Source organism: Somniosus microcephalus, chromosome 32 (assembly GCF_052327205.1).
Source record: "Somniosus microcephalus isolate GS21.2 chromosome 32, FLI_Smic_1.0, whole genome shotgun sequence".
In the NCBI taxonomy this organism is placed as follows: Eukaryota; Metazoa; Chordata; class Chondrichthyes; order Squaliformes; family Somniosidae; genus Somniosus; species Somniosus microcephalus.
In genome coordinates, this window is record NC_141018.1 from 18,157,267 (window position 1) to 18,171,763 (window position 14,497).

A 14,497-nucleotide genomic window follows, 5' to 3' on the forward strand; every position below is an offset into this window, starting at 1 on the left:
TCTCTGCATCCTCCTCTCAGCACACACGCCCACCCAGCTTTGTGTCATCTGCAAACTTGGAGATATTACATCTAGTTCCCTCGTCTAGATCATTAATATATATTGTGAATAACTGGGGTCCTAACACTGATTCCTGCGGTGCCCCACTAGTCACTGCCTTCCACTCGGAAAAAGACCCGTTTATTCCAACTCTTTGCTTCCTGTCTGCCAACCAGTTCTCTATCCAAGTCAGTACCATACCCCCAATCCCATGTGCTTTAACTTTGCACGCTAGTCTCTTATGCGGGACCTTTATCGAAAGCCTTCTGAAAGTCCAAATACACCACATCCACTGGTTCTCCCTTATCTATTCTATCAGTTACATCCTCAAAAAATTCCAGTAGATTAGTCGAGCATGATTTACCTTTTGTAAATTCATGTTGACTTTGTCCGATCCTGTCACTGTTTTCCAAGTGCTCTGCTATTACATCTTTTATAATGGACTCTAGCATTTTCCCCACTACAGGCTTACCGGTCTATAATTCCCCTTGGACCTTTTTATAGATGTCGGGAGTCTGCACTCTGGCTAGAGCCCTAGTAAGATCCCGGAGGCAAAAGGACACTTGCCATGCGTCACCCAGTCTTTTTGTGTTATGTCCCTCAAACATGTCAAAGCAGTTGCACACGATAAGCTTGCAGCGCAAGACTTGTGTAAGGAAATGCAGCAACTATTTTTGCACAGAACAATGACTGGTTCATCTATTTTTGCTCGTGTTGCCTGAGGACACAACAAGAACTCCCTGCTTTTTCAAACAATGCCATGGGATCTTCAAAAGTCTACCTGAAACAAACAGCCAGACCCAGGGGAAGCGCGTGTGCGTGTCTTGATTTAACATCTTGGCAGTGCAGCATTCCCTCAGTACTGCACTGGAGTGTAGGTTATGTGAGCAAGTCCTGATTGGGGTTGGAACCCACAACCTTCAGACTATGTGCTACCAACTGAGCCATGTTGACACTCGAGTGTTGATAAGGAGAAATAGCCCCCCTCACCCTGGAGTTAGCAATGCTTTTACTCTCTGTATTTTCAGGTGTATGTTTTCCTCTTTCTATCCCCGATTAGTTTTCTACATGATGCGCCTTTTTGTACAGTTCCGTTGTATGCTGCAGTGTGTGGTTTGGCTGGTCTAAAATAAAATTTCATTTCATTTTTCTTTCAGGTAAAAATCTCTACACAAATGAGTATGTAGCAATCAAACTGGTGAGTACATCTCTCTGTCTAATTAACATTTTGGAATGCATTTTACTGTCAGAAGGCAGGCATTGCTAGTTTGTGGATTTGAATTAGTTTGTATGTGGCTTAGACAAATTAATTAATTCAAATTAGCAGAAGCCCTCACGGGGTTTTCTGTTTTGTAATCTCACTAATGCATCTTGTCAAAATGCATTTTAAAGTATTCTTTGTGCAAGGCAATGCCCTAAAGATGTTTGCCAACAGTACACGAAGGTTAAAATCCGTGCATTTTACCTAACCCGCTGTTTGCATTTGGCCTCGTTTCTGACCATTGCACCATTTTGTTTTGGCAGCACAAAACAACCATAATGGAACGAGCAGCCTGGCGACGGGGCTCGCTAAACTGCATTCGCTTTTCTCTGCTTTGTGTGCGAGGTCTGACTGCTAAAGGAGCACGATGTGCATCTTGTACTGAATGAGTTCCAGTTTTGGCGTCCCCCTCCTCCTCCTGACCATTGCTACCCCCGTCTGGTGTGGTTCCTGCACAGGCCGCCATTTTGTATGAATGGGTCCGAGGGGGGGATGCTAAAGCACTAAACACGATTGCCAGAGGTGGTCTCTAGTAGAATGTCGACGCACAGCTGCCGTTTGTGAGCGACAGCTAGCAGTACGACTGGGAGTGTTGTCTGTGGTGCCATCATGGAATCAGACTGAGCATTCGTTAGAATAGACATCGCGAGCTCCCAAGCACTCTCAAAAGAAGAGTTATATTAAAGGTGAGAAAAGCTGTCTGTGCTTTTCTCATTTTGTTCATGAGGATGATCTGCTTTCCTATTTTGTGATGTAAATCAAGATGATGCGCATCATCCTTATTGAATATACAGGAAACTCTTTTATCCGGCACCGACGGGACCGGCGTGGTGCCGGTTTATCAAAAACTCCGGATTACAGAGAGGTATAGTAAAAGGTACGAGAGCCCCGTACACAGCCACAGATCCAGGCGTCCCTGTTGCTTAGCAACAGGTGCAGGAACCCTGGCCACAGATCCAGGCGTCCCTGTTGCATAGCAACAGGTGCAGGAACCCCGGTTACACGACCACAGATCCAGGAGCGGCCACTAATATGAAGTAAAACTTACCTGAACCTACTCCTGAATTTTGCCGGTTATCAGAGATTTCCAGTTATTTAGGTGTCGGTAAATCGAGAGTTTCCTGTAGTGAGCAGTTCTGGGCACCGTATCATCGGGGGGACATCTTGTCCTTGCAAGGCACAAGAAAGAAGCATTTCTATAGCGCCTTTCATGACCACTGGATGTCTCGAAGCGCTTTACAGCCAATGAAGTACTTTTTGAAGTGTAGTCACTGTTGTAATGTAGGAAATGTGGCAGCCAATTTGCACACAGCAAGCTCCCACAAACAGCGATGTGATAATGACCGGATAATCTGTTTTTGTTACGTTGATTGAGGGATAAATATTGGCCAGGACACCGGGGAGAACTCCCCTGCTCCTCTTGGAAATAGTGCCGCGGGATCTCTTACCTCCCCCCGAGAGAGCAGACGGGGCGGGGCCTCGGTTTAACGTCTCATCAGAAAGACGGCACCTCCGACAGTGCGGCACTCCCTCAGCTCTGCACTGGAGTGTTAGCCTAGATTTTGTGCTCCAAGTCTGTGGAGTGGGACTTGAATCTACAACATTCTGACTCAGAGGCGAGGGTGCTACCCATGAACCACAGCTGACACTATATTAATAAATGATTCACGACATTAATAAAAGATAACTACATTAATAAATGGGATTGGGCACCTCTGCAGGGAGGAAAGACTGACTACAAGAGATGCTTACATTATGAAAGGTAGCTTGGAGGTGCCCTAATTGAGATGTTTAAAATCTTAAAGGCAATAAATAAACTGTATCTTAGATGTTCAATATTAATGAGGTCTAGGATGAGTGGACATGAATTGAAGCTTAGATGGGGATAGGTGAACACACAGTTCAGAGAGAACGTCTTTATACAGAGAGAACATACAGCACCTTTCACATCCTCAGGATGTCCCGAAATGCTTCGCAGCCAATGGATTACTCTCTGACGTGCAGTTACCACTGTTGTGTAGGCAAATGCAGCAGCCAAATTTTGCACAGCAAGTTCCTAGAAACTGCAGATGAGAAAAGCGGCAAGTTAACTCCCAGCTGCTGTTCACGAAAAGTGCCGCGGAATCTTTTACACCCACCTGAAAAGGCAGGTGGGGCCTCCGTTTAATGTCTTCTGTAAAAGACAACACCCTCCAATAAAGCAGCACTCCATTAATATTGCACCGAAGTGTCAGCCCAGATTGCGTGCTCAAGTGCTGAAGTAGGGCCTTCAACCTTATGACTGTTTGGCAAGAGTGCCAGCTGAGAGTGGTGAGTAGGTGGAATAGTCCCCCCAGGGAGGAAGGGGAGGATGTTAAATCTTAAGAGGGTGATGGATACATTTCTGCAGACAAGGGGATTGAAGGGTATGAGCAACAAATGGGTAACAGTCCTTGTCCGTTGGGACTGGTCCAATGAATGCATCTTCTGATCTAATGCTGCCCAGTGTTCTTAAAGACTTGGGGGTAGGGGTGGGAGGAGGGTGTGGGCATTAGTTCAGTATGTCTGGTGATGCATCATGGACACCCATGTGGACTCGGAATTTCCTGCGGGGTTGCAACCCAAATGTTGCAGCCGGAAGTGCGCCCATTCTGCCGATGTCAAGTTACGCTGAAATTTTCTGCCTATTTACATCCATAAATTTTTAATCCAAAGCAATCCCTTTGGATATACAGCTGGCCGAAAATCTACACGTAGGATTTGCTTAATGTTGAGAACTCCTAACAAACTTGAAGATTTTCCTTGCACATCTCTGCCCCGGTAAACGAGGAATGCGCGGTGGTTGTTTGTATACTTTCCCATCCTCTGGAACTATTCCACATTGGAGGTTAACTTCAAGATTTGTGGAATGGAGGTCAGACAAAGTGTCGGGTAACTCATTTTTTTTCAAGGAAGTAGAGAACCCGTGAAGGGAAAGTTTTCAAGCGGCAAAAGAAATAACAAAAAATAAATAAAGGGAAATTGGTTCCAATGGCTGAAGGGTCGATAACCAGAGGGCACAGATTTAAGGTGATTGGCAAAAGAACCAGAGGCGACATGAGGAAAAACTTTTTTAATGCAACGTAGTTAGGATTTGGAATGACTGCCTGATAGGGTGGTAGATACAGATTCAATAGGAGCCTTCAAAAGGGAATTGGATAAATTCTTGAAGGAGAAAAAATTGCAGGGATATGGGGAACGAGCGGGGGAATGGGACTGACTGGATTGCTCTTCGAAAGAGCCGGCGCAGACTCGATGGGCCGAATGGCCTCCTTCTGTGCTGTCCTATTCTATGATTCTGTGTGACCGGGACAGGGAGTTGCTCTTCAGATCCTATTTATAATAAATGCCCTGAAGAGCATTCGAAGGAAGGTGTTGAGTTGCAAGTGATCACATTGGAGGCAGAGTCAATATTGAGGAACAATGCAACATGAATTTGGAAACAATTCCACCTTTGAGGAACCTAGGAAAGTTAATAGCAAATGCAGTTCAATGTACATAAATGTTAAATAATTATTTGAGCAAGGAACCAAAATAAGTGTGTTGAATAGAATAGTCATGCAGCACACCGATTAGGAAAATGAATGGGGGGCGGGGGGGGTCACTGGGAAATGTAAAAAAAAAATTATATTCATTAAACCTTCAACCCAGAGCATGGCTGTGGTTTTATATTAAAAAAGAAAGGAAATAATGTTCTGATTTGTATTCCATGCCTCTGCTAATACAAATCAGGGGTGAGATTGTTTATGTATCGGGCTTTGTTAGATCCCTATCTGGATTATTTTATGCAGTACTGATGACTATAGGAAAGATATTGAAGTCATTGGGAATCGGGGAAAACTCTCCACTGGCTGGAGTCATACCTAGTGATGTAAAAAGACAACTGAGTGCTTGGTTTGAGTATAAAACAAGGCTTTAATCAACTGTTTCACAACCATGAGATTCTAGTTACATCACTAGTTCCTGGTTACAGAAACATCCTGAGCAAGCTGGGCCCACACCCGAGTATTTATACTCCTTGGACGGCGCCACCAGCTGGCCGCCCAGTGTTACTTCATGAGTCATGATAAGATTCATGACACCTAGTACAAAGGAAGCTGATTGTGGTGGTTGCAGGTCAATCATCTCAGCCCCAGGACATCGCTGTAGGAGTTCCTCAGGAGTGTGTCCTACGCCCAATCATCTTCAGTTGTTTCATCAATGACCTTCCCTCTATCATAAGGTCAGAAGTGGGGATGTTCGCTGATGACTGCACAGTGTTCAGTGCCATTCACAACTCTTCAGATAATGAAGCAGTCCATGCCTGCATACAGCAAGACCTGGACGATATTCAGGCTTAGGCTGATAAGTGGCAGTTAACATTCGCACCACACAACTGCCAGACAATGACTCTCTCCAACAAGCAAGAGTCTAATCACCACCCCTTGACATTCAACGGCGTTACCATTGCCGAATCCTCCACCGTCAACATCCTGGGGGTCACCATTGACCAGAAACTTAATTGGACCAGCCACATAAATACTGTGGCAACGAGAGCAAGTCAGAGGCTGGGAATTTTTGAGCAAGTGACTCCCCAAAGTCTTTCCACCATCTACAAGGTACAAGTCAGGAGTGTGATGGAATACTCTCCACTTGCCTGGATGAGTGCACTAACAACACTCAAGAAGCTCGACACCATCCAGGACAAAGCAGCCCGCTTGATTGGCACCCCATCCACCACCTTAAACATTCACTCCCTCCACTACCGGCGTACTGTGGCTGCAGTGTGTACCATCTACAAGATGCACTGTAGCAACTCGCCAAGGCTTCTTCGGCAGCACCTCCCAAACCCGCGACCTCTTCCACCTAGAAGGACAAGGGCAGCAGGCGCATGGGAACACCACCACCTCCAAGTTCCCCTCCAAGTCACACACCACCCTGACTTAGAAATATATCGCCGATCCTTCATCGTCGCTGGGTCAAAATTCTGGAACTCCCTAACAGCACTGTGGGAGTACCTTCACCACACGGACTGCAGCGGTTCAAGGCGGCTCACCACCACCTTCTCGAGGACAATTAGGGATTGGCAATAAATGCTGGCCTTGCCAGCGACGCCCACATCCCATAAATGAATAAAGAAAAATTATAGCCCTTGGGAGGGTGCAGCAAACGGCAAGCAGGATGATACCAGGCCTCAGGAATGCTAGTTAAAAGCAAAAGAGTTGACTTAATATTAGAAAAGAGGAGACTTCGAGGTAACCTTGTGAGCATTAAAGTTAACAAAGTTGATCCACGTGATAGGTCATGATATCCATTTTATTTGAAAGCAGGTTTCATTGTCTTTTCCCTAGGTTGTGCTGGCATATAACTATATATCTGGCATGGATAGGCGCACCAACGTCAGTGTTCTTGCTCAGGCCAACATCCCCAGCATCGAAGCTTTGACCACGCTCAATCAGCGCCAATGGACGGGTCACATTGTCCGCATGCCCGATACGAGACTCCCAAAACAAGCGCTCTACCCGGAGCTTTGGCACGGCAAGAGTGCCCCAGGTGGGCAGAGGAAACGCTTCAAGGACACCCTCAAAGCCTCCTTGGAAAAATTGTAACATCCCCACCGACACTTGGGAATCCCTGGCCCAAGACCGCACAAAGTGGAGGAGAAGCATCCGGGAAGGCGTCGAACACCTCGAGTCTCTTCGCCGGGAGCAAGCGCAGGCAGAGCAAGGAGCGCACGTCAACCCAAGCACCCCACCCACCCGCCCCTTCAACCACCGTCTGCCCCACCTGTGACAGAGACTGTAGGTCCCGCACTGGACTCATCAGTCACCTGCAAACTCATTTTTAAGGTGGAAGCAAGTCATCCTCGGTTGCGAGGGACTGCCTAAGGAGAAGATGATCTATCTGGCAATAAAGGTAAACTCCTGTTCATAACGGGTCTGGAATCTACTAACGGGAGAAACCAGTAACAAACACTGAACCCGAGGGACTATCTAGACTCAAAGTTTGTAATGAGATTAGGCAGCCATTCCCGAGTTCACTTGATGTACCACAGACTGAGTTGAGAGAAGCTTTATCGAACCTTTTCTTGGGTGATTGAATACATTGGGTCGAGTCTGCACTAGAGCAGATTGTGGCCACTGAGCCAACAGGCCTTTACTTGTTCTGTGCTTGACGTTCTTGCAGTGGTACTAGGAAGGAACTCGCCATTCTGACACGCGCAGCAGTTGATTGATGAGCAGCAACTAGCTGTTCTTGGTCGTTCCTTTACAAGATGTTCTATACCTCCCTCACTGACCTAAGCTGAGATTGGGTGGCCGCTGTATGTTTAATTGAATCCTTAATGATTTTGACAGAGATTCTATAATGTAGACGTCGCCGGACCCAAGCGCGCGTCGCACGAGTGAATTTGTGTGGCCCTGCAATAATGTGTCTCATTTGTTTTTGTTTCAGGAACCCATCAAGTCGCGAGCGCCACAACTTCATTTGGAATACAGGTTTTACAAACAACTCGGGAACGCAGGTAATGTGAGACTGAATCTCCGAGGTTACTGTTGGAGGGAAATTATTGCCTCCACCGCAAAAGTTAAAGGTATAAATAAATTAAATCGCCGAAACTTTACAAAAAAAAATGAAAGTGCTTTTTCTTTCCTTAAGCATCTCTGGAGCACCTTCGGACACTTTATAAATGCTCGTTTGGTGGTCTGGTGTCTCCCTAACTTTGCTGCCATTTTAGAATCCCGACGATAGGCTATCGCCTCACAAATTTATTACTGTGTAGCAAAGCACAGATTTTTACTTATTTATAAAACAAACAGCATTTTTTTTTTGAAATAGCTGCTGGAAAATGCTAATAGCAAGCTGCCCATTGAGCCAGTTAAAACCTTGGGCTACATTTCTAGCCTGTAACTCCTGAAAAGACAATTCAGTAGTTGTCTGGCTGAGTAGTCAGCTGGTCGCAGGACGCTGTTGGACATAAATGGGTAGGCTTTAATAGGATCCACAGCAAAAATCTAGAACCCACTGCACAAGTTTTTTTTTATATGTGCGCGTATATGTGCATCATCATCTCCGTGTCCAGAGTCTTAATTGCGTGTCTCCAGTACCCGGTACAAATGTATACCCATACCTTGATAACTTGCTTAAATATAAAAGTTTGTTCTTCTCATGGTGAGTCGCATGTTTTGGAGCTTTTGAGCAGGTATCTTGAATGTTAGACCCTGTGGTTCCTGGCGAATGTGCAGGAATCATACAGTTGGAACCTTTCTAACATATTTATATCTCTATATATTCCATAGAATATTCACGTGATACTAATCCCACAGTATTGTGTTGCTGGCTAAGAACAGGTTCTGAGGCCTATGAGATAAACCTCTGATGGAAGACGCTTCCTGTGATCTTTATACAGGAAACTTTGTGCTCTCCGGCACCGACGGGACCGAGCTGTTGCTGTCCCATCAAAACTGCCGGACAAACCAGCGCTAATGTTGAAACATACGGAGATTTTGAGCTCCGTATCTGGCAACAAACCCTGTTGCTTAGCAACAGCTTCTAAACAGTCGGCCGTACCTTGCAAGTGTCTCTGTAGCTTAGCAACAGCTTCAGCGAGACCTTGCAGAGCCTGACTGGTGGAAAAAAAAAAGCAACGAAAACAAAAAAAACCTAACGAAACGGCTCCTGATTTTTGCCGGTGGCTCGAGCATTCCAGACAGTTAACCTCCAGATAAACCAAAGTTTCCTGTAACTAAATTTGTTCATAGAATGGTTACAGCACGGAGGAAGGCCATTCGGCCCATCGAGCCCGTGCCCGCTCTCTGCAAGAGCACCTCGGCTAGTCCCACTCCCCCGCCCTTTCCCTATATCCCTGCACATTTTTTTCCTTCAGGTACTCCACCAGCTCCCTTTTGAAAGCCGCGATTGAATCTGCCTCCACCACCCTTTCAGGCAGTGCATTCCAGATCCTAACCACGCTCTGTGTAAAAAAGTTTTTTCTTATGTCGCCCTTGGTTCTTTTGCCAATCTGGTTCTCGACCCCTCTGCCAATAAAACGAAAAAGAAAGACTTGCATTTATATAGCGCCTTTCACGACCACCGGGCGTCTCAAAGCGTTTTACAGCCAGCGAAGTACCTTTTGAAGTGCAGTCACTGTTGTAATGTGGGATGCACAGCAGCCAATTTGTGCACAGCAAGCTCCCACAAACAGCAATGTGATAATGACCAGATAATCTGATTTTGTGATGTTGATTGAGGGATAAATATTGACCAGGATACTGGGGATAACTCCCCTGCTCCTCTTCGAAATAGTGCCACGGGATCTTTTGCGTCCACCTGAGAGCGCAGACAGGGTCTCAGTTTAACGTCTCATCCGAAAGACGGCACCTCCAACAGTGCAGCACTCCCTCAGCACTGCACTGGGAGTGTCAGCTGAGCTTTGTGCTCAAGTCCCGGGAGTGGGACTCGAACCCACAACCTTCTGACTCAGAGGTGAGTGTGCTGCCCACTGAGCCACAGCTGACACTGGGAACAGTTTCTCTCTATCTACTCTGTCCAGACCCCTCATGATTTTGAACGCCTCTATCAAATCTCCTCTCAATCTTCTCTGCTCTAAGGAAAACAACCCCAGCTTCTCCAGTCTATCCACGTAACTGAAATCCCTCTTCCCTGGAATCACGTAAATCTTTTCTGCACCCTCTCTAAGGCCGTCACATCCTTCCTAAAGTGCGGTGCCCAGAATTGGACACAATACTCCAATTGAGGCAGAACCAGTGTTGTATGCAGGTTCATAATTTCCACGCTTTTGTACTCTATACCTCTATTTATGAAGCCCAGGATTCTGTAAGCTTCTTTAACTGCTTTCTCAACCTGCCCTGCCACCTTCAATGATTTGTGCACATATACCCCCAGGTCCCTCTGTTCATGCACCCCCTTTAGGAATTGTACCCTTTAGTTTATATTTCCTCTCCTCATTCTTTCTACCAAAATGTATCACTCTGCATTTTTCTGCGCTAAATTTCATCTGCCACATGTCCGCACATTTCACCAGCCTGTCTGTGTCTTCTTGAAGTCTATCACTATCCTCCTCGCTGTTCACTATACTTCCAGGTTTTGTGTCATCTGCACATTTTGAAATTGTGCCCTGTACACCCACGTCCAAGTCATTAATATATATTAAGAACCGACCCCGGGGGACACTGCTGTATAGCTTCCTCTAGTCTGAATAACAACCATTCTGTTTCCTGTCACTTAGCCAATTTTGTATCCATGCTGCCACTGTCCCTTTTATTCCATGGGCTTCAACTTTGCTGGCAAGTCTATTATGTGGCACTTTGTCGAATTCCTTTTGGAAATCCACGTACACCTCGTCAACCACATTGCCCTCATCAATCCCCTCTGTTACCTCATCAAAAAACTCGATCAAGTTGGTTAAACACGATTTGCCTTTACCAAATCGTGCTGGTTTTCCTTAATTAATCCACATTTGTCCAATTGACTGTTAATTTTGTCCCTGATTATTGTTTCTAAAATCTTCCCCACTACCGAGGTTAAACTGACTGGCCTGTAGTTGCTGGGTTTATCCTTACACCCTTTTTTGAACAAGGGTGTAACATTTGCAATTCTCCAGTCCTCTGGCACCACCCCCGTATCTAAGGAGGATTGGAAGATTATGGCCAGTACCTCCGCGATTTCTTCCTTCACTTCCCTCAGCGTCCTAGGATGCAACCCATCTGGTCCTGGTGATTTATCTACTTTAAGTACAGCCAGCCTTTCTAGTACCTCTTTATCAATTTTTATCCCATCCAGTCTCTCCTCTACCTCCTCCTTCACTATGTCTATGGCAGCATCTTGTTCCTTGGTGAAGACAGATGCAAAGTACTCATTTAGCACCTTAGCCATACCCTCTGCCTCAATGCGTAGGTCTCCTTTTTGGTTCCTAATTGGCCTCGCCCTCCTTACTACCCGTTTACTATTTATATGCCTATAGAAGACTTTTGGATGACCTTTTATGTTAGCTGCCATTCTATTCTCATGCCCTCTCTCTTTGCCCCTTTTATTTTATTTTTCACTTCTCTGAACTTTCTATATTTAGCCTGATTCTGAGATGTATTCTCGACCTGACGTGCGTTTTTTCTGCTTCATCTTACACTCTCTCTCTTTCGTCATCCAGGGAGCTCTGACTTTAGTTGCCCTACCTTTCCCCCTAGTGGGAATGTACCTCGACTGTACCCGAACTATTTCCTCTCTAAAGACAGCCCATTGTTCCACTACAGTTTTGCCTGCTAATCTTAGATTCCAATTTACCCGGGCCAGATCTGTTCTCATCCCACTGAAATTGGCCTTCCTCCAATTAAGTATTTTTACTCTAGATTGCTCGCTGTCCTTCAGCTAATCTAAACCTTATGATACTGTGATCGCTATCCCCTAAATGTTCACCTACTGACACTTGCGCCACTTATCCTATCTCATTCCCCAGAACCAGATCCAGCAATGCCTCCTTCCTCGTTGGGCCGGAAACGCACTGATCAAGAAAGTTCTCCTGAACACACTTCAGAAATTCTTCCCCCTCCCTGCCCTTTACACTATTACTATCCCAATCTGTATTAGGATAGTTGAGGTCCCCCATTATCACCACTCTATAGTTCTTGCATCTCTCTCTAATTTCTCTGCAAATTTGCTCCTCTTTTTCCCACTACAGGAAACTTTGGTTTATCCGGAGGTTAACTGTCTGGAATGCTTGATCCACCGGCAAAAATCAGGAGCCGTTTCGTTAGTTTTTTTTTCTTTTCGTTGCTTTTTTTTCCACCAGTCAGGCTCTGCAAGGTCTCGCTGAAGCTGTTGCTAAGCTACAGAGATGCTTGCAAGGTACGGCCGACTGTTTAGAAGCTGTTGCTAAGCAACAGGGTTTGTTGCCAGATACGGAGCTCAAAATCTCCGTATGTTTCAACATTAGCGCTGGTTTGTCCGGCAGTTTTGATGGGACGGCAACAGCTTGGTCCCGTCGGTGCCGGATATCACAGAGTTTCCTGTATTTGGTGGTCTATAGAATACACCTAGTAGTGTAATGGCACCTCTATTATTTCTTCACTCTAGCCATATAGATTCTGTCTTTGAGCCCTCCAGGACATCTCATCTCTCTCTAGCATTCTCCTTAACCAATACTGCCACAACTCTCCTGTGAGGCGCCTTGGGACGTTTTACTACATTAAAGGCGCTATATAAATGCAAGTTGCAGTTGCTGACCGTAGAGGTCAAAGGTGGCGAAGTCAGATGGATTCCAGCTGTACCCCACAAACCGTAGGAACGATGCATTTTAATCGTACTAGATAGAGTGGGCTCGCCCTCCCCATTGATTGGGAAATTTCGACTGACCTTGGTTCGTGCAGTGTTTACTGCCCATCTGTAACCTCCACGAGCGGAACTTACAAATAGTGCCTCGACAAAGGGGTTTGTGCCCTTGTTCTGTGGAATGACCGCAGGTGCATCTAGATGGAAAAACCTGAGATCCAGCCGAGTTTGTATTTAGCTTCGATGTCTGCTTTTCATCCTCACATTGAAGTCAACATGTTCCTGTAAAGGTCAAGGGTGGGACCAACAAGCAAAGGGAACCTTGGATGACAAGGGATATACAAAAATGCATTAGGAAAAAAAGGGGGGCTTTTGGCAGTTACAAAAGACTAAAGACGGAAGAAGCCCTAGAGGAGTATAAAAAGTGCAGGGGCATACTTAAAAAAGAAATTAGGAGGGCGAGGAGGGGCCATGAAATAACACTGGCGAGCAAAATAAAGGAAAATCCTAAGATGTTTTATAAGTATATTAAGGGCAAGAGGATAACCAGGGAAAGGGTAGGGCCCATTAGGGACCAAAGTGGCAATCTGTGTGTGGAGCCAGATGATGTAGGCGGGGTTTTAAATGAATTTTTTGCATCTGTGTTCACTATGGAGAAAGATGATGTAGACATAGAAATCGGGCAAGGGGACTGTGACATACTTGAACATATTAGCATCGAGAGGGAGGAGGTGCTGGCGGTTTTAGCAGGCCAAAAAGTGGATAAATCCCCAGGCCCGGACGAGATGCATCCCAGGCTGCTGTGGGAGGCAAAGGAGGAGATTGCAGGGGCTCTGACAGAAATTTTCAGAACCTCTCTGGCCACAGGGGATGTACCAGAGGACTGGAGAACAGCTAACGTAGTACCATTATACAAGAAGGGTAGCAGGGATAAACCAGGGAATTACAGGCCAGTGAGCCTAACATCTGTGGTAGGGAAATTATTGGAAAAAATTCTGAGGGACAAAATTAGTCTCCACTTGGAGAGGCAAGGATTAATCGGGGATAGTCAGCATGGCTTTGTCAAGGGTAAATCATGTCTGACAAATCTGATTGAATTTTTCGAGGGGGTGACTAGGGGGGTGGATGAGGGAAATGCTGTGGATGTGGTTTACATGGACTTCAGTAAAGCTTTTGACAAAGTCCCGCATAGGAGACTGGTCAAGAAGGTAAGAGCCCATGGGATCCAGGGTGCCTTGGCGCGTTGGATCCTAAACTGGCTGAGTGGCAGGAGGCAGAGGGTGATGGTCGAAGGTTGCTTTTGTGACTGGAAGCCTGTGTCCAGTGGGGTACCTCGGGGATCGGTGCTGGGTCCCTTGTTGTTTGTGATCTACATAAATGATTTGGATGAGAATGTAAAAGGTATGATCAGTAAGTTCGCAGATGACACGAAAATTGGTGGGGTGGTAAATTGCGAGGAGGAAAGCCTCAGGCTACAGGACGATATAAATGGGTTGGTCAGATGGGCGGAAAAGTGGCAAATGGAATTTAACCCTGAAAAGTGCGAGGTGATGCATTTTGGACGGACAAATAAGGCAAGGGAATACACAATGAGTGGTAGGACCCTAGGAAGTACAGAGGGTCAGAGGGACCTTGGTGTACATGTACATAGATCCCTGAAGGCAGCGGAACAGGTAGATAAGGTGGTTGAAAAGGCATATGGGATACTTGCCTTCATTAGCCGAGGCATAGAATATAAGAGCAGGGAGGTTATGATGGAGCTGCACAAAACGCTGGTGAGGCCACAGCTGGAGTACTGTGTGCAGTTCTGGTCGCCTCACTATAGGAAGGATGTGATTGCTTTGGAGAGGGTGCAGAGAAGATTCACCAGGATGTTACCTGGGATGGAGCGCTTCAGCTATGAAGAAAGACTAAACA

At 45.9% G+C, this 14,497-nt stretch overlaps 1 protein-coding gene across 4 annotated transcripts in view; it reads left to right on the forward strand.

Moving 5' to 3' along the window:
* The window catches only part of LOC147097313 (casein kinase I-like), a 226,966-nt gene that overhangs the window by 94,122 nt on the left and 118,347 nt on the right, over window positions 1–14,497 (forward strand). For all 4 annotated transcript variants that reach the window (XM_085972180.1, XM_085972184.1, XM_085972181.1 and 1 more), the window contains exons 3-4: window positions 1,197–1,237; window positions 7,751–7,820. In XM_085972180.1, coding sequence (XP_085828306.1) covers window positions 1,197–1,237; window positions 7,751–7,820 — 111 coding nt within the window. The remainder of the gene's footprint in view (window positions 1–1,196; window positions 1,238–7,750; window positions 7,821–14,497) is intronic.